The sequence below is a fragment of the Rhinatrema bivittatum genome, chromosome 13, assembly GCF_901001135.1.
Source record: "Rhinatrema bivittatum chromosome 13, aRhiBiv1.1, whole genome shotgun sequence".
NCBI classification, from domain to species: Eukaryota; Metazoa; Chordata; class Amphibia; order Gymnophiona; family Rhinatrematidae; genus Rhinatrema; species Rhinatrema bivittatum.
The window spans coordinates 59926215-59953941 of record NC_042627.1 but is presented as its reverse complement, the minus strand read 5'-3'; the positions used below and the strand labels follow the sequence as shown (position 1 = coordinate 59953941).

The window sequence follows — 27727 nt, the reverse complement described above, 5'->3', positions numbered from 1 at the left end:
CTACCTCAGCTGAAATCACAGTCTGGGCTGGATTTTAAAAGGGTTACGAGCATAAGGTACGCACGTAACCCTTTTAAAACCCCCCCTGCGCGCGCCGAGCCTATTTTGCATAGGCTCGGCGGCGTGCGCAAGCCCCGGGACGCTCAGAAGCCCCGGGGCTTGCAAAAAGGGGCAGTCGGGGCATGGCTTAGGATCAGGGGCGTGTTCGGGGGCTTGTGGGCGGTCCGGGGGCGTGGCCAAGTGCCCCTACACAGCGGCCTGTGTCAGGACCTGTTGCGCCGGCGCGTAAGTTACTACTGCCCGGAGGCAGTAGTAACTTTTCAGATAAAGGTAGGGGGGGGGGGGGGTGTCTAGATAGGGCCGGGAGGGTGGAAGGAAAGTTCCCTCCGAGGCCACTCCGATTTTGGAGCGGCCTCGGAGGGAACGGGCAGCGCGCGCAGGGCTCGGCGCGCAAGTTGCACAAATGTGCACCCCCTAAGTGAAGCCCAAAAGCTGCCCTGCCATGACTGTGTCTTATGACTTCTGGATTGTGTTATCATGTACTGCTGGTCTGGCAAATCATAATGCAATTCCTGGATATGTAATGCCAGTAAATATTAACACTTATACAATGATGATGATTTCTGCAGCTTCTTGCCCTTCCTTAGACTGGGCACTATTGTACTGAAAATATAACTTTTCAGTTCACTTGACACCTATTTGCGGCTATGGCAGTGCAGTGGTCTTCAAAAGCATGATATTTTTTGTCCCAGCTGTTTTCCTCCTGGGCATACAGCTCAACTGGAACCAGCTTCTTTGGTTGTACCTTAATCACAACTACCTGGGAATTTGCCCCTCCAAACTCACTTAATTCAGTAATTGCAGCAACAATCTTCAGTGGGGGCCTATGCACCATGGCGCCTTCCAGAACCTGCAATCATGGGTTTTAAAGCCGCCCACTAGCTATTTCCATGATGGCCACCTCCCTCCCCAGTAGGGGCTGTAAAAGCTGCCTCTGCATTATCTCCGATCAGGTCAGGCAGTGGAAGACCTAACCAGGGAATCAAACCATGAGCCATTTGGCCAGCCACTTTAACAAAACAGATGAAAGACATTTGAAATTTAAATATGGATTTCTCCTTTTCAGCTAAGAGGTCAGTTTCTCAACCATAAGAACTCTATTTTAAATAGAAAGCAAAGTCAAGCAGTTATCTGCAGCTAGGAGCAAAGTTGAGCTACAGTAAAGATTTTGTCAGCCAGAGCCATGCTTCATTTAATCAAGAACCTTAAAGATACAGGGACCTGTGGAAAGGCACAGAGCAGTTATGATTACAATTTTAACATTAAGCAATGGAAGGAACTGGGTTCAGTGGTCCAGTAAAAGCCATGGGGGAGAGCTAGTGGTGGATTAACTATGAGAATTTATATGCTCACCTACCCATAGTGATATAAAACTGGAGAGGAGGAATCTCTATGGGTCAATTGGTCTCTCTCTGCCGTCATTTACAATCGGGCTGATACAGTAAAAGTCACGGGAGAGTGGGCGAGCACCTGCTCTCCCGGGGCGCACACAGGCCCACTCTCCTGTGCTCGCGATTCAGTAAAAAAAAAAAAAAAAAATTCAAATTAATGCCCACGGTAAAAAGGGTTCTTTTTTGACAGGTGCAGCGGCTGTCAGAGAGTTTGACAGCAGATGCTCAATTTTGACAGCGTCTGTTCTCAAACCCGCTGACAACCACGGGTTCGGAAACCGGACGCCGGCAAAATTGAGTGTCCGGTTTTCGAGACATGGGCTGATTTTAAATTTTTTTATTTTTTTAATTATTTGTAACTTTTGGGTCCTCCATATCGCCATGATATTAAATCGGAGGGTGTACAGCAAAGCAGTTTTTACTGCTTTTCTGTACATTTTCCCGGTGCCGGCAGAAATTAATGCCTGCCTTTGGATAGGCACTAATTTCTGAAAGTAAAATGTGTGGCTTGGCTGCACATTTTACTTACTGAATCGCGTGGGAATAACTAATAGGGCCTGCAACATGCATTTGCATGTTGCGGGCGCTATTAGTTTCGGGGGGGGGGTCGGATGTGCATTTTCAACGTGCTATTACCCCTTACTGAATAAGGGGTAAAGCTAGTGCGTCAAATTAGGGCTCGTGGTAAAAAGGGTTCTTTTTTGACAGGAGTGGCGGTTGTCAGCGAGTTTCACAGCCGACACTCAATTTTGCCGGCGTCGGTTCTCAAACCTGCTGACAACCATGGGTTTGGAAACCGGACGCCGGCAAAACTGAGTGTCCGGTTTTCGAGATGCGGGCCGATTTAAAATTTTTTTTTATTTTTTAAAAATGTTTTAATTATTTTTAACTTTTGGGTCCTCCGACTTAATAAGGGGTAAAGCTAGCGCATCAAAACGCGCGTCCAACCGCAGGTTAACAGTGCGCTCCGCCAGAGTGCACTGTACTGTATCGGCCTGTATGTGACTATGTTAACCTCTTACCTGGAAGTTTAAGTTTCCTGCAACAGGAATTACAGTGATGTTTTGCACGGAAGTTTTTGATTGCATCATCTCCCAAGTTTGCTGGACCAAACACCATATCATAAGATCTTTAAAAAAAAATTAAAAATACAGGGATTTACCTACAGATTAGAAAACAAGCATTTTCATTTTTGCTAATTGCTACTAAACTTTTGTAGCTGAATTCTAAAATCCTTTTCATTAACTAAGGCCTTGAACGAGAGTTTTTTTTTTTTTAATCACCATATATTAACGATTCACCTCATCTTCCAATTTCACTGCTTTGAAAAGATAATTCCAGAGTTTATGGGCGCTAATAGACTTCTTGCTGCCAAGTTTCAGGAATCAAGGTAACGTACTTTGTTTCTTTTACTTTCTTTATAAAGAATTTGGTTGTTTATGTGGCACCAGAATCAATGTTTTCAAACTACTGCAAGAAAGATCTCAAATTTCTAGGTGTGACCAACTAATTATCGGAAGAGAACTAAAGATATTCCACAAAACTTGCCACCTTACAAAAGCTCGTCATTGCTAAAAGTGCCCCGTATTCATATTACATGCATGCCTTCATTTCATTATAATTAGGAGCCTATTTCTCCCAGCTTGTGTCTGTGGGAAAAATGCTTAGTGAATATGGCCCCTCAGATTAGCAACTCCAAAGGAAAGACACTGACATTTCCATACCATGACTTGTATCCCTGTACTGATCTAAACTAACCCCATGTACACGGTTAGTGCTGCAATTACTTAAGACGACCTGTAAAGCTGCAATTTAGTAATTTTGCCAATTTGCCCGGTCATCTAAATGTAAAAGCCACTAGGGTGTCACCCCTTTAAGTGGGCCTTGGTGGTGTCACTTTGTGAAAATGGGTCTTTCATATTGTTTGCATGTGGCTGCTCTGATTTATGGGGTCATGTGTGCTCAGTTTACTAATTAACCCCCACCCCAAACATTTTCTGCACAGTAGAAAGTACGAGGGGAAAAAAGTGTCAGCTCTTGAAACAATCACCTGGTTTTTTTTTTGGTTTTTTTAAATTCATTTCTTTATTGAATTTTTTTCAGAGTTATAACAACTTAACTTTCTTAAACATAAAAGCATGAAAAATCTTAACACAAAACTGAAAAACTAAATCCCCATATCCCCCCCCCCCCTTTCTACAGCAGGAGATAAGAAGATAAAAGTCTTTCCATTACACCTACGAAGCCACTGAACTCCCAGCAGAGTCCCGGTATTGGTTGTATGTAACTCCTGTTAGTTACGTATTTTTCGCTCCATAAGACGCACTTTTTTTCCCCCAAAAGTGGGGGGAAGTGTCTGTGCGTCTTATGGAGCGAATATTAAAAAAAACCTACCCCAAAAAACTAACTACAACCAATGTTTTTTTTGTCCCCACTCCCCATCCCAATCCTTTAAATTAAATTAACTACAATCCCTCACCCTTCTGACCCCCCAAGACTTTCCAAAAGTCCCTGATAGTCCAGCAGGGGTCCGGAGCGATCGCCTGCACTTGGGCCGTCGGCTGCCAGTATTCAAAATGGCGCAGATAGCCTTTGCCTTTACTGTGTCACCCGAGCTACCGGTGCCATTGGTCGGCCCCTGTCACATGATAGGAGTACAAGATGGCACCGGCTGTCCATTGCTCCTACCATGTGACAGGAGCCGACCAATGGCACCGGTAGTCCCTGTGACACAGTAAGGGCAAAGGCTATCTGCACCATTTTGATTACTGGCAACAGACGACCCAAGTGCAGGAGATCGCTCCGGACCCCCGCTGGACTACCAGGGACTTTTGGCAAGTCTTGGTGGGGGGGGTGTAATTAATTAAATTTAAAGGGTTGGGATGGGGACAAAAATATTTTATGCCTTACCCTAATTTGCTCCATAACACGCACAGATGCCCGGGAACAGAGCTGGTTTAACACACCATATTTTTTTTTTTTTTTAAATTTTCCCGTTCTGAATCCTAGGTGTGTCTTATGGAGCGAAAAATACGGTAAGTCTCTCTTGGAAGCTGAGAGGGACCACCAGAATCGTATGCCACGTCGCAAAACAAGCCATCCGTGCTTCCTTCGTCTGAGTATGCGCAGTCATGAGTTCATGCTGGAGTAGTCTCCAGTCGGGCGGGCCAATGACTACCAGTAGGGCGGTCCCACTTAATTCACAGGGACATGATTGTTTGCATTGCAATCATCAGCGCTTTATGCAAGAACCGTTGATCATAGTCCGACAAACGTTTGAGAGAAGCCGAGGGAATGTGCAACAGACATAATTTAAGGTCCATGGGTATGTGAGTTTTCAATATCTTTCCCAGACTGTCCAATAACTCTCCCCAAAATAAAACCAGCAAGTCACACTCCCATAAGCTATGAAGGTATGTGCCCTTGGAAGTCTGACACTTTATGCATACATCAGAGTCGCAAAGCTTTGCAGTGTACAATCTAGCTTGGGAAATAAATACAATGCCAGATTTTAAACCCCAGCTCACGGAGAATAACGTTTTCTGTTGCCTTATAACACTCAAAACTGTGCAATATCTACCAGGGACAAACAGACGTCAGCATGGTGGACCCATTTGTTCTATATGGCCTGCAAGGTGGAATGGTCTGTCAGACCTTTCAAAGCCCTAGAAAAGGTAGAGCAAGAGTGGCCGCCCCGACTCCCAGAGAGAAGAATATCCTCCAGCCTGCCCCACAAAGCTTCAGGCATTTGAACTCCAAATGTTCGGCACACGTAATGCCTTGCCTGTAGGTAAGCAAAGAATTTGTGTTTATGGAACCCTTATAATTCTTGAAGTTCCACAAAGCTCCGCGTAGACCCAGTGCCAGGGGCAAAAAACTGCCGCACATTCTTAAGTCCTATAGTGCCCCATGCTTTGAATATCGAGCCCGCTAGTCCCGGCAGGAACTGGGGGTTACCACACAAGATAACATAAGGGGTCAGACACCTCTCTAGGCACAATTTATGAAGACAGAGGAATCACCAAGCTTTCATAGAAACATAGAAATGACGGCAGAAGAAGACCAAACGGCCCATCCAGTCTGCCCAGCAAGTTTTGCACTTTTTTTTTTCTCTCATACTTATCTGTTACTCTTGGCTCTTAGTAACCTTTTGGTTCTATTTCCCTTCCAGCCCCACCATTAATGTAGAGAGCAGTGTTGGAACTGCATCTAAGTGAAATATCTAGCTTAATTAGTTAGGGGTAGTAACCGCCGCAATAAGCAAGCTACACCCATGCATATTTGTTTATGTAATTCAGTCCTTGTTGGTTGCTGTCTGTATATAGATCCACTTTTCTTCATTCCCTCTGCCGTTGAAGCAGAGAGTTATGCTGGATATGCATTGAAAGTGAAGTATCAGGCTTATTTGGTTTGGGGTAGTAACTGCCGTAACAAGCAAGCTACTCCTGCTTTTTTGTGAATGCAAATCCTTTTTTCCACATTTCCTCTTGCCATTGAAGCTTAGAGCAATGTTGGAGTCGCATTAACCGTGTGTATGTTTATTGAATAAGGGTATTATCTCCAGGTAGTAACAGTCATTCCCGCAAGCCACCCACTCTTCATTCACGTCCTCTAGACTTTATGGATCCACAGTGTTTATCCCACGCCCCTTTGAAGTCCTTCACAGTTCTGGTCTTCACCACTTCCTCCGGAAGGGCATTCCAGGCATCCACCACCCTCTCCATGAAGAAATATTTCCTGACATTGGAGCTTCAAATCGTGACCCCTAGTTCTGTTGATTTTTTTCCCCGACGGAAAAGGTTTGTTGTTGTCTTTGGATCATTAAAACCTTTCAATTATCTGAAAGTCTGTATCATTTTACAGGCCAAACACCAGGCCACAAGAACCTGGCAATTACCCAAACACTAAGAAGAACCCATGCTACTGATGCAATTAATAGCAGTGGCTATTCCCTAAGTATAATTGATTAATAGCCATTAATGGACTTCTCCTCCAAGAACTTATCCAAACCTTTTTTGAACCCAGCTACACTAACTGCACTAACTACCTTCTCTGGCAAAAAATTCCAGAGCTTTACTGTGCGTTGAGTGAAAAAGAATTTTCTCCAATTAGTCTTAAATGTGTTACTTGCTAACTTCATGGAATGCCCCCTAGTCCTTCTATTATTCGAAAGTGTAAATAACAGAGTCACATCTACTCGTTCAAGACCTCTCATGATCTTAAAGACCTCTATCATATCCCCCCTCAGCTGTCTCTTCTCCAAGCTGAACAGCCCTAACCTCTTCAGCCTTTCCTCATAGGGGAGCTGTTCCATCCCCTTTATCATTTTGGTTGCCCTTCTCTGTACCTTCTCCATCGCAACTATATCTTTTTTGAGATGCAGCGACCAGAATTGTACACAGTATTCAAGGTGCGGTCTCACCATGGAGCGATACAGAGGCATTATGACATTTTCCGTTCTATTAACCATTCCCTTCCTAATAATTCCTAACATTCTATTTGCTTTTTTGACTGCTGCAGCACACTGAGCCGACGATTTTAAAGTATTATCCACTATGATGCCTAGATCTTTTTCCTGGGTGGTAGCTCCTAATATGGAACCTAACATCGTGTAACTACAGCAAGGGTTATTTTTCCCTATGTGCAACACCTTGCACTTGTCCACATTAAATTTCATCTGCCATTTGGATGCCCAATCTTCCAGTCTTGCAAGGTCCTCCTGTAATGTATCACAGTCTGCCTGTGATTTAACTACTCTGAATAATTTTGTATCATCCGCAAATTTGATAACCTCACTCGTTGTATTCCTTTCCAGATAATTTATATATATATTGAAAAGCACCGGTCCCAATACAGATCCCTGAGGTACTCCACTGTTTACCCTTTTCCACTGAGAATATCGACCATTTAATTCTACTCTCTGTTTCCTGTCTTTTAACCAGTTTGTAATCCACGAAAGGACATCGCCTCCTATCCCATTACTTTTTAGTTTTCGTAGAAGCCTCTCATGAGGGACTTTGTCAAACGCCTTCTGAAAATCCAAATACACTACATCTACCGGTTCACCTTTATCCACATGTTTATTAACCCCTTCAAAAAAATGAAGCAGATTTGTTAGGCAAGGCTTCCCTTGGGTAAATCCATGTTGACTGTGTCCCATTAAATCATGTCTTTCTATATGCTCTACAATTTTGATCTTGAGAATAGTTTCCACTATTTTGCCCGGCACTGAAGTCAGGCTCACTGGTCTATAATTACCCGGATCGCCCCTGGAGCCTTTTTTAAATATTGGGGTTACATTGGCCACCCTCCAGTCTTCAGGTACAATGGATGATTTTAAATATAGGTTACAAATTTTAACTAATAGATCAGAAATTTCATTTTTTAATTCCTTCAGAACCCTAGGATGCATACCATCCGGTCCAGGTGATTTGCTACTCTTTAGTTTGTCAATCTGGCCTACTACATCTTCCAGGTTCACAGTGATTTCGTTCAGTTCGTCTGAGTCATCACCCCTGAAAACCATCTCCGGAACTGGTATCTCCCCAACATCCTCATTAGTACACACGGAGGCAAAGAATTCATTTAGTCTTTCTGCAATGGCGTAAGGGTTTCAGGTCTGTATGGGTGTAGCCATTCTAACAGGAATTCAATTGGAGTGTATTTCCCCGTCCAATCCAACCAGTCCCGAATATGTTGTAAAAGGCATGCTAAGTTATAATTTCTCCAACTCGGGCAAGCCAAACCCGAGATCTTTCCAACTTTAGTGTATCTAGTGAGAGTTGAGCCCTGCGTTCCCCCCAAAGATACCTACGCACCATGCCATTAATGCTTGCAATTTCCGCCGTGGTTAGCCAGAGAGGAAATTGCCTAAGGATATAAAGCCAGCGCAGCAACTCAAGCATTTTTAACAATGCAACCCTCCCAGTTAAAGAGTGGGGGAGGGCTTCCCAGGCCTTCAGTTTTTTGGCCAAATTGCTCATTAGCGGTCATATGTTGGCAGCATGTATCTTAGTGGTGTCCTTCGTCAGCTGTACACCTAAATATCGCATAGTCCGATCTACCCAACGTAGAGGAAAGTCCTCCACCCAGTTCGCCTTTATGGAAGGACATAGGTCCATAGCCTCTGATTTATCGACATTAATTTTTAGACTCACAAAGGACCCAAAATGACGCTGATGTCTAAGGACCCGCTCCAACGAATCTTGGGGGGGGGATATCAAGAAAACCAGGATGTCATCTGCAAAGGCAGAGACCTTAAAGTCCTGCCTTCCCCACTTGAACCCTTTGACCCGTGAGTCTGCTTCAATCTTCCGGAGCAGAGGGTCTATAGATAGAATATAGCGAAGGGGTGAAAGCGGGCATCCCTGTCTCGTTCCCCTGTATAACCTAAAGTCCGTGGAAACGTGTCCATTTGCCACAACCGTGGACCGGAGGTCGTGGTATAACATCTCTATGTTCCATAGAATCTCTCCCGCAAAGCCATAGCGCCTCAAGACGGAGAAAAGATACACCCACGACACCCGGTTGAACGCCTTCTCGGAATCAAAACCCACAAGCATCGCCGCCTTTTCCTGTTTCTGGCATTCGTCCATGGCTATGAGCAATTTGGTCATATTGGCGCTAATGGCCCGTGCCCTTAACAAAGCCTACTTGGGCGCTAGTGATAATCTCAGGAAAAACCCCACTAAGCCTATCCGCCCTGATTTTAGCAAACAATTTGGCCTCAAAATTGAGCAACGATATTGGCCAGTACGCAGCCAGTGAGGATAAATCCTTGCCCGGTTTCTGCAGCACAGTGATATAAGCCCTTGTGGTGTCTACAGGGAAATGCCCACACCGCTGAGCCTCCTGATAAAAAAAAGCAGTAGATCCTCCGCAGTTTGGGCAGCCAGACACTTATAATACTCGGCACTAAGGCCGTCGGGACCCGGGGCTTTGTTTGCTTTACTTGTTTTAATAGCCCCCCTAAGCTTTTTTAACCCTATGGGTCTGTTCAGGGTTTCCAACTGAAGGGCACTGATCCGTGGGATATGTAGGCCCTGAAAAAATTCCTCCTCCTGAGAAGAGCCCCCTGTCCCACAAGCCCTCTGTCCCAGAAAGAGGTGGTTGTAAAATTTGCGGAAATCTGCACATATCTCCTCCCCATGCACAAGTGGGTGTCCTTTCCCATCTCTCAGCTTATCTATGATGGTGGATCCCCTTGCCAGGCGTACCATATTGGCTAAACACCCCTCCTTGTTCCCATAGTGAAAAAATGTGTGAACCCCACCCCGTATCATCTTCTGTGCCTGTTCATGCAATAGAGCATTTAGTGTACGCAAGACATCATTATATTCAGTCTGAGCTTGAGGCGTATTATGTTGTGCCAGCCTCCTTTTAGTCTGTCCCAGCTGTCGTTCTAATTCTAGTATGTTTTTTACCATCGCTTTGGACTTTGCTATCATATAAGAAGTGATTTCACCCCTCATGACCGCCTTGCTGGCCGCCCAATAGAGCCAAGGGTCAGTTCTATATTGGGAATTGGTAAGTTCAAACTCCCTCTTATTTGCTCTTCAGGAATGCTCGAAAATGTTCATCCCCACTTAAATGACTAGGAAAACGCCAGAGCTGTGAGGCAGTCTCCCCAATGCCATCACCTTTGTCCACCCATAGTAAAGCGTGGTCAGAGATCTCAATGGGCCCTATTTTCACCTGTTTAACCCTAGGCAGCAAAAAATTAGATACCAACACAATCAATTCTGGAAAGGGTGGAGTGCACCTTGGAAACGTGAGTGTAATCACGCTCTGTTGGATTCAAAGTCCGCCATATATCCAACAGATGAAGCTCGGTACACATGTATGAAATCCCCTTTCCAGACATCTCGGGTAGCAGTGCAGGGGGGTGAGAACGATCAATACTGGGATCGTTTACACAATTAAAGTCTCCCATCAAAATTAGGGGACCCTTCATGGTAGAAAGAAGTTTGCCAGCTAGGTCCTGGAAGAATGAATGTGTGCATGCATTGGGAGCATAAAGAACACACAGCGTTGCTTCCCGACCCTGTAATTTATTAATTAAAATAAGGTATCTGCCCATGTCATCCGAAATCTGATGTATCAAGTCAAACTTCAGATTTTTATGGATCAAAAATGCCACACCCGCCTTACGCCCCATGGCCAGGGTATAGTAGCACTGTCCCACACACTGTCTCTTCAGTTTGAGATTTTCCGCAGCTGTGAGGTGTGTTTCCTGAAGGACAGCTATTCACACTTTCTGCCTCTGAAGAGCACTTAGGATTTTCTGCCTCTTAATGGGTGAACCAATATCTCCCACATTCCAAGAGATATACTGCACTTTGCCTATCTAGTAGCCAGCCTAGGAGAGTAACCATCCAAACCCACATTCTCCATAAGGGCTGACCCCCCCCAAGCCTGGATCACCAACCCAGTATTACCCAGGAGCTCAATACCAAAACCCCTCTCCCCTGCTGTTTGCAGAATCCTCCTTCCCCCTCAGAACTGTACATAGTGAAAAAACCATGGTCGCCCGAGTAAATACGGGCGTATAGAATGTGTTCAGGTGCTAATCCCCCTTCGAAAATAAGCAACAGCCTAGACAGTAGCGTCAGGCTCCTTTATAACTTAAACAGAACCCATGTAAAAGAGCCCGTTCACAGCAGTACCTCTGGCACTGTAAGAGGAAAGCAGAGCACTTCGCAACAACATTGTGGCTTTTATATCTAACAGTCCATAAACTTACTCAAACAGTTCTCTGGAACTGCCAGAGCACACCAATGTGAGAAACCATAATCCTCTGACCCCTAGTGTTTCAAGGAGGGCCCGAAGGGTGTTTTAGCCAGCCAGACGCCTTTTCCGGGTCCACAAACGTGAACACCCTGCCATCTTTCCAAATCTTCAGTGTAGCTGGGAACTGTAAAGCGAATCGGGTATTCTGGTTATAGAAATCATTACATACGCTCGAGAAAAGACTGTGCTTGGCCACCACTGTCGCTGAGAAGTCTTGAAAGATGACGACTTTATGGTCCTGATATCTTAAGTCCTTGATTTTACGAAAGGCTGTGAGGACCGTAGCTCGTTGCGCCCAATTGAAGAACTGTGCGATGACCAGCCTCGGGCGCCTATCCAAGTCCCGCTTGGGCCCGAGGCGATGTGCACGCTCAATATCCAATTTGCCCTCCAAGGTAGGCAGAATTAAAGCGCCAAGAAGCCAGTCTGCCAGAAATGATAGGTCTCCATCCTGCACGGCTTCAGGGATTCCTAAAAACTTGAGGTTGTTTCAGCACGCCCGGTTCTCCAGGTCCTCAAGTTTACTGTCCGCCATTTTAGTCGCAGCTTCCAGTGCTGTAACGTGGGCGGTTAGGGCCTGGTGGTCCTCCTCTAATGCCGAGATCCTGCCCTCCGGCCAATGTCTCCCAGTGATTCTTTCACCGCAGTAAAATCGGCACTGATTCCCACAAATTTGTGTTCAAGGGCCGTGACCACCGCCACTGCCACGTTGTCTAAGCCTGCTCCTTCCGAAGCTCTGCGACTGTCAGCCATCTTGGGCTCCGTGTCAATCACTTTTGTTTTTTCTTTGTGCGGCGGCTTTGTGGACATCGCCGGTGGACTGAGGCAAGCCAGGTCAGATACCCAAACTTTTAGCCAGGTGAGGTTCCTCCAGTTTCGCGGTAGGGTAGGCTGGAAAGCTTTACGATTGCAGGTTTCGGAGGATCAGCACCCGGAGCCTCGGTGAAAGCGTCCCACCAGGCTCACTGCATCACGTGACCCCCCACAATCACCTGGTTTTAACCATTTGTACATCAGGAGGACATGTTAAGCATTATGAAGGTGATTTCACTGGGCAACAATGAAAGTGTTACTGACCTAAAAAGGTCCTACTCTATAGTATCTTGATGTGCTGAACACGAATATGACCATGAAAAGTTTTTATTGGCTCTCGTTTTGAAGATATTTAATATAGTTCACTTCCTATGTTTAGTCATGTAAATTTATCCAATAGGACTGTATATAAGCCTAGAATGATGTAATATTGCATAATACCATCATGCACACATCATCCAGAGTTTATTACATCATTTTCTGATGCAATGCAGTTCTACTGCCATGCTGCTGCTGAGTAAGCTGATGTCAGCAGTGTACTATATGAAGCCCAGTCAGAAAGGGTGAGCATTTTAAATATTCATGCTGGCTGACTACTGCTGGACACTCCGCAGAGATGCTCCCGAACAGGTGTACAAGAGACAAGCAAAGAAATCTAAGACGTAATCTATGACTTCATTTTTCAAACAGTATTAACCGTAGGTCTCCTACTATTGGCATACAATTCAAGATGTAATTATATTATTGCATATTACAAAAAAAACTAGAGCCAATTTTGCATTTTCACAGTCACATTCATGTTTAGCACATGGAAATTTATAAGAATTGACTAATTTCATTTCAGTAACATGACTTTTGTGAAAATTTGTTGCCCAGTGTGCCATTTCCATGAGAAAAGCAGTGAAAAACCAGCTTTTTAACAAATGCCCTCTCTGCATACTGGTAATCTTATGTGTGTAGTACTACTACATGCACAATCTCACCTGCACAGAGAAGAAGCATTCCCAGGGGTCGTGTTGGGAAGGGGCCTGCACTTGCATTCATACTTTTGAATTTTCTTAAGTATGCACATGTCTTTTTCATGCAAAAACTACCTGCACCAATGAGCAGGTGTAAATGTGTGGGGTTAATTTTCCTGGGATAATTATCAAAGTGAATTTATGCACATGTTTTCACTTCGAAAACTGGGGTAAAGTTCGCAGGCAAAAATGTACCCACAGATTTTGCACCAATGCGGGCAGTTTGAAAATGACTTCCTATGGACCTGATTTTCAAAGCCATTTCATCTATGAAATGTAGTTTTATGCACCTAAATGTTTGTTAATAAAGCAAAATTGCTTACCTTGTAATAGGTGTTATCCCAGGGCAGCAGGATGTAGTCCTCACTTATGGGTGACGTTACTGACGGAGCCCTATCATGGAAAACTTTGTCAAAGTTTCTAGAAACTTTTGACTGGCACTCTGAGCCCACTGAGCATGCCCAGCATGCCAGGCTTCAGTCTCGTATGTAGCAATGAGCGTTAACAAAAATAAAATAATAAAACATATCGGACCCAACTCTGCTAGGTGGCGGGTGGGTTTCGTGAGGACTATAATCCTGCTGTCCTGGGATAACACCTATTACAAGGTAAGCAATTTTGCTTTATCCCAGGACAAGCAGGATGCTAGTCCTCACATATGGGTGATTAGCAAGCTAGAGGCTGAGTCATTTTGTAGTGAACCAAGGACGAGTAAAGGCGCAATTCAGTAAGAGCAATGTCAACCTCAGTAGCACACTATAGTTCAGTGCCAATTCTTGACATATATGTAAAGTTGCAACATGGAGTTCTCTACACACTTTTGCAGCTCATTACTGTTTGGATAAAGAAGGAAGACAAGATTCGGTTTAAGGGCAATCTGTTTTAAAGAACTTGTTTCCAGTATAATCCCAACAAGTTCTTTAAAACAGATTGCCCTTAAATGAGCTGCAAAAGTGTGTAGAGAACTCCATGTTGCAACTTTACATATATGTCAAGCATTGGCACTGAACGATAGTGTGCTACTGAGGTTGACATTGCTCTTACTGAATTGCGCCTTTACTCGTCCTTGGAGAGGAAGGCCTGCTTTTTCATAGCAGAACCCTATACAATCTGCTAGCCAGTTGGAGAGAGTTTGTTTGCCCACTGGATTACCTAGTTTGTTTGGATCAAAAGAAACAGAGTTGAGTGGATTTCCTGTGGACTGTAGTGCGGTCTAAATAGTATGTCAGCGCACGTTTACAGTCCAAGGTATGTAAAGCCCTCTCACCTTGGTAAGAATGAGGTCTTGGGATGAATATGGGCAAAACTATGGATTGATTCAAATGGAATTCCGTAACTACCTTGGGAAGGAATTTTGGATGTGTACGGAGTACCACTCGGTCATGGAGGAATTTTGTATAGGGTGAGTATGTGACAAGTGCTTGTAACTCACTAACCCTTCTAGCAAATGTAATGGCTATTAGGAAGATAGACTTCCATGTGAGAAATTTAACCTCGCAGGAATTCATGGGTTCCAAAGGAGAACGCATGAGCCTTGTTAACACTAAATTAAGGTCCCATTCTGTGACTGGTGGCCGTATTGGTGGTTTAAGGTGAATTAAACCTCTCATTAATCTACTGACAAGAGGTTGCATGGACACTGGTGCATCGCCTATTGTATGATGGTAAGCTGAGATTGCACTTAAGTGTACTCTTATAGATGAGGTCTGGAGACCAGAGTCTGAAAGGTGCCATAGATAGTGTAAGGAGAAGAGCTACAGACTCCTATCCCGGAGGGACAGTAAGCGGGTCCAAACTAAACAGTTGTCCGACTATCCCAAGGGGAACCAGCAGGGGGCGTGGAGACAACATGGTAGGACTACAATACCCAGAGTCCCAGAGCAGCAGTGGAAGGCTCGTGACCAGGAGGAGGCTGAAGTGCTGCCAAAGGTGATCTGGGGGAATTGGAGTCAGCTGAGCTCATGCTGTGGGAGGAAGAGGATGTGTCCCTGGGTGAAGAAGAAAACTCAGAGAGCAGTTTCTCTGAGGAGGAGGAGGAGATGGACTGGGAGATCCCTCCAGAGGATTCATCTGTGTCTGACATGGAGACGGAGTAAGTGGGGCAAGCAGCGTTTGTCTTACCTGGTTTCCCTACAGGCCTTAAATAAGGACAAGGCCGATTGTCTCAGGAGATAGAGGTGAGACAGGACTGCAAGCACAACTATAGGGGAGAAGGGGTGAGTTTGTGCTGGATCCCCGAGCTGGGTAGTCAGTGCTAGGTCGGAAGCCTGACTGCAGACATTTTGGTTTCAATGAAGAGGTATTAGAGAAGTACAATTTCTGCACAACCCTAGGAAAGGGGGAAAAGACTGGATTTGTGATGAACTGTTCTATGTTTGTTTTTGAATCCTTGCTCTGAAGGGGGAGGGGAAGAACTGATAGATTGCCTCTCGGTTGGAGCTTTGGAAAAAGACCTGGCTGGGGGGGGCGCCAGTCAGAGACAATATTGAAACCTAGTTCAAAAGATTGGCTCATAACTGTTTTAAAGAATTGCCAGATGGTCTGAGATTGCCTCAGAGCTCAGCGGTGCAGCCGTGCTATGTGGCCTGGATGGTTGGCAGAGATGTGAAAGAAGGAACCACGTCCAGCGGGTGAGATATCCGGAGGTGCCCACGACAATAGTCTAGTAAGGATGTTGTGGGGCAGGAAAAAGGGTCAATGTCTTTTTGTGTACACCACAAGGTGAATCTTTTCCACTTCGAAGAATAGTTTTTTCGTGTGGAAGGTTTACGTGAAGCTATAAGCACTTGAGAGACATTAGTTGAAAGATTGAGTGGTTGTAAGATCAAGCTTTCAACATCCAGGCTGTCAGAGATAGGGACTGAAGGTTGGGATGGCGCAACCTGCCCTGGTCCTGAGTTATGAGAGTGGGTGCTGTGCCCAGGCGAATTGGCTCTGTGATCGCTCTGTGATCGATAGGTCGAGAAGTATGGGAAACCACATTTGTTGAGGCCAATATGGGGCTATGAGTATCATGGACCCCTTGTCCTGTTGTAGCTTCACTAGAGTTTTGGTTATTAGCGGTATCGGTGGATACGCGTATAGAAGACCTGAGTTCCAAGGGTGAGCAAAGGCATCCTTGGCTGACTGGTGTTTCTGTTTGTGCAGGGAGCAGAACCTGTCCACTTTGTGATTCAGGTCGGATGCAAATAGGTCTATTGTTGGTTGACCCCAACGTTGAAATATCCCGGTCGCTACTAAGGGATCCAGGGACCATTCATGAGGTTGGAACTGACGACAGATGATCTGCAACTACGTTGTGAATGCCCACTAGATAGGTGGCCCGGAGAAATATGGAGTGTACCAGGGCCAAGTCCCAAATCTGTGCGGCTTCTTGACAAAGGAGATATGAGCCCGTACCTCCTTGTTTGTTCAAGTACCACATGGCAACTGTGTTGTCCGTCTGCACAAGTACAATTTTGTGTGAAAGGCAGTCCTTGAACGCATGTAGAGCATAACGTATAGCTCAGAGCTCTAAGAAATTGATTTGAAATGTTGCTTCGAGTTTTGTCCAAGTACCCTGGGTTTGGCGATTGTCTATGTGAGCTCCCCAACCTAAGGTGGATGCATCTGTAGTTAAAGTTATCTGTGGAGCTGGTTGTTGGAAGGGGTAGGCCCTTGCGCAAGTTGTTCCTGTTTGCCCACCAAAGGAGAGAGGAATGTAGCTGGTGGGTTATTTGAATTGGAGATGACAGTGGTTGATTTAATTGTATCCACTGTGATCTTAATGTCCATTGGGTTATTCTCATGGCTAATCTGGCCATAGGAGTGACATGAACTGTGGTGGCCATGTGACCTAGTAGAGTTAGAAATTGATGAGCTGTCGCCTGTTTCAGGAAGTGTAGCTCGTTTGCTAATGAGTAGAGTGTTTCCGCCCGATCTTCGGGTAGGAATGCTCTTGCTAGTATGGTGTTCAACTCTGCTCCAATGAATTGTAGTAGGTGAGACGGAATGAGATGGGACTTTTGGTAATTGATGAGAAAACCCATCGAGTGGAGCAGATTGATTGTTAGTTTGAGAGAAGCAAGAGCTCCTTGTTGAGATTGACTTCTGATGAGCCAGTCGTCCAGGTAGCGAAAAACGTGTACACTTTCTTTGTGTAAGTGTGCCGCTATTACTGCTAGGCATTTCGTAAACACTCTGGGTGCTGAGGCAAGTCCGAAAGGTAGTACCCTGTATTGGAAATGCTGATGACCCACCAAGAAACGCAGATACTTGCGATGAGGAGGGAATATTGGAATGTGAGCGTAAGCGTCTTGTAGATCCAGAGAACAGAGCCAGTCTCCTGTCTGAAGAAGGGGAAGCAAGATGCCCAAAAAGACCATCCTGAATTTCTCTTTTCGTAGAAATTTGTTGAGATTTCGGAGGTCTAGGATAAGATGTAGGCCTCCTGTTTTCTTTGGAATGAGGAAATAGCGGGAGTAGAATCCTCTGCCCTGCTGAGGCTGGGGTACCGGTTCTACCGCTCTGGCTCTCAGAAGGGTGGATAATTCTGCTTGGAGGAGAGAGATGTGATCTGTGTTTGTCCAAAGAGACTTTGGTGGAGAGTCTTTTGGAATTGATAGGAAATTGATAACCTCGTGATATTATGGAGAGTACCCATTGGTCCGTTGTTATCCTTAACCAATGGTTGTAGTAGGAGACTCTACCTCTTACTGGTATGATTGGGTTGCGGTTGCTGAGTTGGCTACTGTTCTCTGGCCTTATCTCAAAAACCTGCAGCTGGGCCTGTTTGCGCTGGCGGTTGAGGCCTAGCGGTTCTAGGTTGTCTGGGCTGAGATCTTTGTTGTGAACTGGAAGATCTGCCCCTAGGTGCTGGTGGATAGTACCTTCTTGGCCTGTAGTATGGCTTTCTGGTATCCTTTCTTGGTTGATGACATGACACTGAAGAAGAGTCTTGTGGGACAGCAGATAACTGATGCAGTGTCTCTGTATGTTCTTTAAGTTGGGCTACTGCGTCCTGAACCTTTGATCCGAAAAGGTTGTCGCCCACACAAGGCAAGTCCACCAACTTATCTTGTACCTCAGGCCTAAGGTCAGAGGTTTTTAACCAAGCTCAACGGCGTGCACTGATCCCAGAAGCTGCAACTCTTGACGTTTCAAAGCTGTCGTATGCAGCACAAACCTCATGTTTTCCAGCTTCTAGTCCTTTATGGTCAATTGCATTAGCTGCATCCTGGTACTGCTGAGGTACAGAATCAGCGAGCTGCTGCATTTGTTTCCAGAGATTTCTCTGGTACTGCGTCATGTAAAGTTGGTAAGACGCTATTCTGGAGTTAAGCATTGCTCCTTTGAAGACTTTCCTTCCTAGATAGTCTAGGAATCTGTGATCCTTCCCTGGTGAGGTAGACGAATGAGATCATACTCTTTTAGATTTTTTCTGAACCGACTCGACTACTACTGATTGGTGTGGTAGTTGTGCTCTCTTTGATAACCAGGGATGTGCTGTACAAGATATATGTGGTGTCCATTCTTCTATTGACTGGTGGGACTGAACATGGATGTTCCCACAATCTATGTTGTAATTCTACCAGGACCTCATGAATAGGGATGGCTAGGACTTCCTTAGGGGGGGATCCACAAATTGAAGAACCTCCAAGGTTCTTGGAGAAAGTCTGATACTTCACTTTCAATGCATATCCAGGTCTCTGCTTCAATGGCAGGGGGAATGAAGAAAAGTGGATCTATATACAGGCAACAACCAACAAGGACTGAATTACATAGTCTGGGTAAACAAATAAGCATGGGTGTAGCTTGCTTATTGCGGCGGTTACTACCCCTAACTAATTAAGCTAGATATTTCACTTAGATGCAGTTCCAACACTGCTCTCTACATTAATGGTGGGGGTGGAAGGGAAATAGAACCAAACGGTTACTAAGAGCCAAGAGTAACAGATAAGTATGAGGAAAAAAAAAGTGCGAAACCTGCTGGGCAGACTGGATGGGCCGTTTGGTCTTCTTCTGCCGTCATTTCTATGTTTGCTGTCTTGTATCCTCCTCAGACACTAATTTAAAAGGGATTGTGTCTGCCATATCTTTTATAAAAGTGGTAAAGGATAAGTCCTCTGGAGGAGACTTCTTTCTTCCTTCAGGAGGAGATGGTTCAGACATAAAACTTTCTGATGATGAATCTGTGTTTCTATCCTCCCAGGAGTCATATGGTGTATGTTTGGAAGGAGAAGCAGAAGACCTCGGTGGTATCGACGGTACAATTGGTCTGGACAGTCCTGAAGGTCCTGGTTGAGGTTCATATAGTGGGGACGGACCAGAAGTATCTCCTATACCTGCTGGCTTAGTAAGGATAGGTTGTGATGGCATAGCACAGATGAGGGCATAGAGTTTTTCCATTGGTTGAAAAAACGATACATCTGGTTGTATTGGAGTCCCTGGTATGGGTACCGGCATCGGGAACGATATTGAGAATGGTGATGGGATTGGTGATGGCATCGGTGTTGGTCCTGACATCGGGGATGGCACCGGCATCAACAATGGTGTCAGCTTCGGTGTTGATGGATGTAAGTCCTGAAGCGCATCTCGCACTGCCTGAGCAGCTGTAAGTGGTTGCAGTGAAGGCGTCATCGGCTCTACCACAGGGCCCTGTGGTGGTTCGATGTCCGGCACCTCTAGAGGTGGGGAACGCCTTGGTATAGCAGGCCTCAGTGATTCCTGTAGACGAGGTCTCTTGGCTCCTGGCTGTTCCGGTGATAACAGGGCCTCCGGAATCGAGGAATGTCGATGCCGATGTCTTAGATGATTTTGTCGATGCTGCAGACGGGGGTCGGTGACAATCCGTCTCCCAAACCCTCCACTCGATGTTTTTTGATAATCAAACGTTTCGATGCTCCAGCCGGAGACGAATGGGTGGACATTGACGTGGAAGGCAGTAACTGGATGTGGAAAAGGTGTTCCATCTTTTCCTGACATGCCTTTCTTCCTTTGGCGGTCATTTCCACGCATTTTGGACACGACAAAACGTCATGGAATTGCCCCAAACATAATACACACATGGTGTGGATCAGTAATCAACATAGTTTGATTACATTTAGGGCATTTTTTAAAATCCTGTGGCCATGATAGCCATCGACGGCTGTCCTGGTTATCTGACCAAATACTTTTTGAACTCGAATCGAGTCGAAAAAAAGAAATGAACTCACCGGCCAGTGGTTGAAGAGAGACCCCGATGTGGGGAATGAGAAAAAGAGGGATTTTAAATTTGTTTCTAGACAAAGTTGTATGAAGAAGTTCACACGGGGCTCCTTCACCGCGATGCTAACTGCAGCGCGGAAAAACGAAGACTGAAGGGAGACCCCTGTGGCTCGAGGGATCATGGCATGCTCAGTGGGCTCAGTATGCGAGTCAAAAGTTTCTAGAAACTTTGGCAGGAAGTTTTCCGTGATAGGGCTCAGTCAGTGATGTCACCCAAATGTGAGGACTAGCATCCTGCTTGTCCTGGGATAAAATAGTGCACACGATATACAAATAATTCAAGAAAATGTGCAGAATAAATTTATTATCCAATCCCGTTGTGGATTTTTGGAATTTCTCCGTTTTGATTTGGTGTTAATAAAATAGCCCATATAACCATATTTCACTTATACTTTTACACACACTGATGACAGATGTTCCAGGGGATGCAGCTGGGGACTTATGTGTATTCTTTATTATTTTCAAAAGTGCGTGCGTAAGTTAGATCTGCAAAGAGCAGGTGCAATTTTTTGCAGGTTATACTGTGCACAGTGATAAGTACCTACCTAAGCATTTTCAAAGGGAACTTATGCACATAAGTTATAAGTTTACCCTCCCTATGTACACAATTTATACACATGAAGAGCTCATAGTGATATGATTGATAACCAATGATATGATCTGAAGAATGGAAAGAGCACAATTTGTCTAATATTGGTTTACTTTGTTTTATGATGTTAATATGCTGTATATGAATGTATTTATGATTGTACACTGCTTCGAGTGATTTGTTTTAAATCAGGAAAGCAGTTTATAAATGTCAGTAAATATATACATATTCTATACAGGAAGAGTCTGCAGTTTCCCTACTAATCTGCATCAGAAACTTGAGAAAATTGAATAATGGTAACAGATTCAAATGACGGACAGACAGACAGATGTAACATATTAGCTATTCATCTCACTGCTACCTTATAGGATGTGATTACAAATTTATACTTCATTTGAAATCTGCCCATGGAAATGCTGGTCACTTTATCACTACAAAGTGAGAAAATTATGTTACTGTACCTCTTTTCTCCAGCTTTTATCACAGAAGGATCTGTCAAATTCTCACCAACACCTTTAAACAAAATATAAAGAATATATTACAATTAAAATAATCTTTCTGAATTTAAATTACATTTAATGGAACATAATGAAGGCTTGGCATAGTCACACCACAGGATATGGCAACCCCTTATTGTCAGGAAGAAAACTCAAGATATATTATTTAGAATTTATAAGAGAAATGACCGGGAGATTTAGATCCAAAAAAGATGTGTCTACTACTGTGCAAATAGTACTTTCTCCATGGTCAAGCATAACAAAGCAGCCACCAAGCTGGGTGACAGGACTGACATGGCAGTCAGATGACTTTTTTCCTATCCCCGAAAATTCTTCCTCAGACTTGTTTTGCTGCTTTGCAAATGGTAGACTCTTCTCTCATGTCAGCCACAATTAAAAAAAAAAAAAAAAAAAAAAAAGGAAGAAGAAAAATCAAAAGAAGACTCTGAAGTCAAAGAACACCAGATGGCATCAACTAATTTGTCTTCAGAAAGAAAGTGTAGAACTCTGCTTAAATTTTGTGAAAATTGCAGGCACAATATGGCTTTGGCAAACCAGCACAGCCTATGCCTTTGTTGTTTGAGACCAGAACACGTTAGTTCAAATTGTGGTCTTTGTGGTAAGAAGTCCTTGAGTCCTTAAAGCTGCAGCACGACCTTAAATACTAATCAAAGCAGGGGGGATTGAAAGAAGGTAGAAAAGATCAGAGTAAGTAATCAGCACAGACACATCGAATGGACAAGATTCGCTTTGCCAAAACACTTAAATAAAAGATGGTATAGAGCCATGGATACCGGAAAACAGCGTGGAATCAGAACACACGCAGACACTGGTGGCCAATAAAGAACGGCACAGAGACTTCATCACAGAGAAAAACTGGCGCACAGTGCTCAGCACATAAAATGAATGGCGCAGACTCATTGCTGCCAAAAAAGAAATGGCAGAGAAGAAAAATGAAATTGATACAACAATGTCGATACAATGCATCCCTTTGCAACAGGAAGGTGCCTTGGTTCTGCTCCCTGTACAGGTCAGACGGCAAACCAGCCTTGGACACCCTTGCCTCTAATAATTTACAAAAGCTAAAAGAAACATGCAAACAAATTACCAGGACAGGAACACAGGCAATTCACTAAAGTCATGACAGATATGGAAGACTGCGCAAAACAATCACACGTTCCATATATGAGACTTATTTGATACTTCCTCAAGAGTTTCAGCATCATCAGACATAGTGGCCAGAAAACAAGCACGGATCCGAGTATCTGGTCTCAGATTTCATGAAAAGTTAGCAGCTACCCTATGTAAAGGAGAAAAATTGGAGACAAAATTAACGAAACAGTGGAATCCATTAAAATCAACCACAGAACTCCAGTTGTTATCTGCTTCACAAATAGATACTTCCTCACAAAGAAGATATTGGCAGGACACATACAGAAAACTACCATTATACGCAAAAAGAAGATACAACTCTTTTGCATATTACAGACAATGTCCAATAGCATTGCCACAGCTTCAGAAACCACTACAGCAAATGTAGCAGTTGCAACCAAAACAAATGGGTTGTGTCCTGACAGCAGCAAGCACAGACTCTGCAGTCTTCCCTGAGACTAACACCTTTTGACCCATGAAAAGAATAGGGATTAAAACATTTCTATATAGGGGGAAGGCTAAAATCTTTCAAAGAAAAATGGAGTCACATTACTATAGACAAATAGCTTTTAAAAATCAATCATTCATCAAGGATATTACCTGAAATTCAAAAAACATCCACCTCAAAAAACCCCTTGTTAACATCAATCAAAATTACAACCGGAAGAATTAAACCAAAATCCCGGAGGCAGAATATCTTGGATTTGCCACCCTCTGGGGGTCCAGGGACCACTCGTGGGGTCTGAAGGCACAAATCAGTTTATCCACTACCATATTCTCTGTCCCAGCCAGGTACATGGCCAAGAGCACCATCCCCTGGGACAGGGCCCATGACCAGATCTGGATCACTTCCTGACGTAACGTACAAACCCGTAGTTCCCTGCTTGTTGATAAACCGCATCGCTACCTGTCTGATGGTTTGGATCAGGACAACTTTGTTGGACAGCCAAACTATGCAAGCCCATAGCGCATACCTCCAGGAACTTGTTTTGACAACAGCTTTCCTGAGCAGACCAGAGACGCTGGGTGTTGAGCCCATCTACATGATTTCCCCAGCTCAGGGTAGACACATCTGTGGCTAGGACAATTTGGGTAGGAGGACTTCAGAAAGCAATCTCCCATTCCAGATTTAAAAGTACCCGCCACCAGGATGAGTCCTGGAGAGACTGGGTGACTTAGATGCAACCTGGAGTTTCTGCATGGCCTGGCACCACTGAGACCTCAGGGTCCATTGGGCTCTGCATATATATGATCATGCCAAAGGCGTGACATGGAGGGTGGCGGCCATATGTCCTAACAGCCTCATCATGGGCCAAGCTGACACCTGCTGACTCTGCCACAATGGTCTTCAAACTGACAGCCCTTTGACGAGGCAGAAAGGTCTTGGCTTGAGCTATGTCTAGCAGTGCTCCTTTGAAGTCCAATTGAGGTGATGGGTCAAGAAGAGATTTTGGGTATTTGATGATGAACCCTAGCCACTCCTACACCCAAGATGGTCAAGCTCATAGACCTGATGGCCCCTGATGAAGATGTGCTCTTGATCAGCCAACCATTCAGATAAGAGAAAACATGCACCCCCATGGCCAGGCATTTTGTTAAGACTTGAGGGGGTGATGCTAGCCTGAATGGCAACAACCAGTATTGAAAGTACTGTTTTCCGCCCACAAATTGGAGAAATGTCCTGTGACTGGCAAAGATCTCATTATCGAGAGAGAATAGCCAGTCCCCTTTGCAAAAGAGGCTCAAGGTGCCCAGGGAAACCATCTTGAATTTTTTTGAGAAATTTGTTCAAGGCCCTTAGATCTAGGACGGGATGAGGAGTCCTGTTCTCTTTGGAATCAGGAAGTACCTGGAGTAAAATCCCTGCCCTCTTTGCCCTGATGGGCAGGCTTGACTGCACTGGCCATTAAGAGGGTGGACAGCTCCGTTAGCAGTACCTCCCGATGATCTACTGGCCCCCAAAATGGGCTTGGAGGGCAATTTGGTGGGGCACCCTACAGATCAATTGGTACCCTTGATGAACGATGGAAAGAACCCACTGGTCTGAGATTATACTGGGCCACTGGTTCGCAAAGACCTGCAGCCTGCCCCCAACTGGAGGGTCCAACATTCTGGGTACGGGTGACAGGCCTACACTCCCTACGACCCAGTCAAGACCCCGTTCCTGAAATTGACAAGTGCAGGCTGGGGCTTAGGGATTCTCTGCTGCCTGGGATGGTTGCAGGAGCCCTGATGCTGTTGATGGGAGCAAGGGGTGGAGGATAGTACTTCCTCTGGCAAAAAAAAAAAAAAAAACAAACTTCCTCTGTCCCAATCTTGCCGACCTCCTAAAAGAGGAAGACAGGGCCAGAATGCTGGCGGAGAGTTTTGGAGGGTTTCATGGTGGTTTCAGAGCTGGGCCACCGCGTCCCCCTCATCCTGTCTCCGAAGAGATTCTCCCCAGTACAAGGCATGTCGCGTCGTTCCTGTACCTCCGGTTGGAGATCCGTTAAGGACATAGTCCTCTGGCAATGATGAAAACCAGACGTGGCCATGATGGGACGAAATAAAAGGGATGCAAAATCAAAATTGATGGCGGTGGGCATCGATGGTCAGTGGGCACCAAGGCACTGCCACCATGGGGTAATCAATCGCGAAAGGAAACTTACTGATAAACGACGAAAACCCAGACTAGGAATGCTAGCAGGGATGGACTAGGAGGGACCAGTCGTTGAAAAAAAAATAATGCAAAAATAAGTGATTAAGAGAAATGTTCCAAAAACAGCCAAAAAGGCCAAGATTAGAGCTCACAAACCGTGATGCTGCAACTCCGCGGAAAGAGAGACTGGAGGGGGACCCTGCATGGACTCATGGCATAGGGAATGCTCAGTGTGCCAAGTCAAAGTTCTAGAAACTTTGACATAAGTTTTACATGTCGGGCTCCATCTAATGATGTCACCCATGTGTGAGGACTATCATGATGCTTGTCTTCAGAAAAAGCAACTTTCAAAATCATTCCCATGGGACAAGCCATGTGTTAACTTCAGAAATAGACTATTTGAGAATTACTCTTCCTGTATGCAGGTAAAAGTACACTCACAGTGCCACTCTCTGCATTGGGGGAAACACTTCTGGGGGCAGGTAGATAATGGGGATTTAAACATTGTGCATATTTTTGTATTTTCAAGCATACATATGTTTTATGTGAAAAAAAAAGTACCTGCCCAAAAAGCAGGTGCAAATCTCTGAAGGTATACTTTTGTAGGCAATTTGCAAAGCAAAGTTCACAAGTACTTTTCTTTTGAAAATTAGTGCATGTTAAAGAACCTGTGAACTTTGCACCTAGATGGATAGTATGAAAACACCATCTCCTAGATGCACAACAGAAAACAGCTTCTTAGAACAGAACCTCATCCTAGGTAACTTAGAAACCTGGTCCCATTATAATGCTAATCACTTCAGGGAATATTTTCATATTAAATAAATGCTATGTACAAGTTTATACAAGGATCATCATCATGAGACTCATACCTTGCAAATCCAGTACCAGTAACTCTCCCCTTGTATATTCATAGGTCCAGTGGCTAAATGCCAACATTGTTTCCTCAAGAATATTAGTCGGAATAATTTCATCACCGTTGTTGTTGTTGTATTTCCTAAACTCCCCAGCCATGCACTCTTCAACAGCAAACCACTGTCCTGCTGAGTGGCAATACAAGAGGAAAACTTCCAGGAACCTGAGAAAACAGAAATAAATACTAGCAAAAAACTCAAAAAAATCCCAGATGAATTCAATCTTAATCTGCAGGTTAAATAGCTCTGTGGTGACTTTCTGCTTCTGACAGTATGACCTTGGAGGTGTTCTGGACAGTTCAGGTCAGCAGGAATGATTGAAGCTCTTCCTCTTCCTGACTGGACACGTTTAGGCAGTTACCTTCTCAACCCCTTTCACCCAAAACATGCACAACAAACTGCTGCAAAATTAGTGGTTCTGGCATCCACATTTCTTCACTGAATATACTGGTTAAGATCTGCATCACCCTTTTGTAGCATAAAAAGATTGTGCCATTTAGAAGCATGGAATAATGCAAGCCTATAATGGTACATGTACAAATAATTAGCACATAGTTCTAGTTTTTTTATTTTTTTTTTATTTAACATTTTTTATATACCGCAGTTCTAGTAACAATGTTACTAATCACTTCGGTTTACAAGTAACTTTGGGATGACATAACATATGAGTGTCTTACAGATAACAGGAAGTAAGAACTGGGATTTGGTTAGGATAAATATAAATAACATTGAACAGGATAAGATATAACATTTTGAACAATGAATCTTGTGATATTTGTTATGAAGAAAACTGATTCTTTGCAGCTTGTGAACCCTTTGAAAGGACCAACCTAGGAATTTCCAAACATTTCAAAATTTCAAACCTCATTCTTTACATGTGATCGGAAGAAGGGCCTTATCTTCATCCAATAAAAAGGATCACAATTTGCAAAGAACAAAGAATTGCAATTAAGAATCACTCACCTTGGAGAATATGGAATAGATTTTGGTTTCATTTCATTGAATGCAAATGTGAGTTTCTGGGCTGCCCTCTGCTGCTGGATTTCCTATAAACGAAAACAATGATTATTTCCAAAAAGTACAAATTTATATTCTGTGCCACTACGTCCTTGTACTTAAAGAGCACAACACTAGTTAATCACTTTTACTAAAATACAAGTAAGTATTTTGTATGCTGTTAGCCCATCGTTTTTTCACTGACCTGATGAAGGGAGATTAGCTTACAAAAGCTAGTTAAAGATGTATCAAATTAGTCCAGTAAAAAGGTATCATCTACAACTTGTTTGCCAAACCTTATGTCTATTTATATATAAAACAATCCCATACATGCAGAGAGTCTCTCACTTTTAAAGAAATAGAATAAGTTAGCTTGTTCCTTTTAGTCTCCGCAAATAATCAAATTAAGAAATATTTATCTGTCATTTTTGTATCTATAGAATCCATAGTCTATTCCTATTCTGAATCAGTCTGTTCTGGTTCTTACAATTACTATCTACCCAAGAACTTGCTAAAACATAGAAACATAGAAATGACGGCAGAAGAAGACCAAATGGCCCATCAAGTCTGCCCAGCAAGCTACGCACTTTATCCATTTTTTTTCCCTTTTTCTCTCTCCCACCT

At 44.1% G+C, this 27727-nt stretch overlaps 1 protein-coding gene and 1 long non-coding RNA gene across 5 annotated transcripts in view; one reads left to right on the top strand and one right to left on the bottom strand.

Moving 5' to 3' along the window:
- LOC115075157 (transient receptor potential cation channel subfamily M member 7-like) overlaps window positions 1-27727 on the bottom strand; it is a 251239-nt gene that overhangs the window by 1627 nt on the left and 221885 nt on the right. For all 4 annotated transcript variants that reach the window (XM_029575380.1, XM_029575377.1, XM_029575378.1 and 1 more), the window contains 4 exons: window positions 27071-27153; window positions 26066-26271; window positions 21368-21419; window positions 2474-2580 (listed from right to left, as the gene is read on the bottom strand). In XM_029575380.1, the coding sequence (XP_029431240.1) occupies window positions 2474-2580; window positions 21368-21419; window positions 26066-26271; window positions 27071-27153 (448 nt within the window). The remainder of the gene's footprint in view (window positions 1-2473; window positions 2581-21367; window positions 21420-26065; window positions 26272-27070; window positions 27154-27727) is intronic.
- The window catches only part of LOC115075158, a 162468-nt gene that overhangs the window by 40528 nt on the left and 94213 nt on the right, over window positions 1-27727 (top strand). The gene's annotated exons all lie outside the window — the stretch shown is intronic.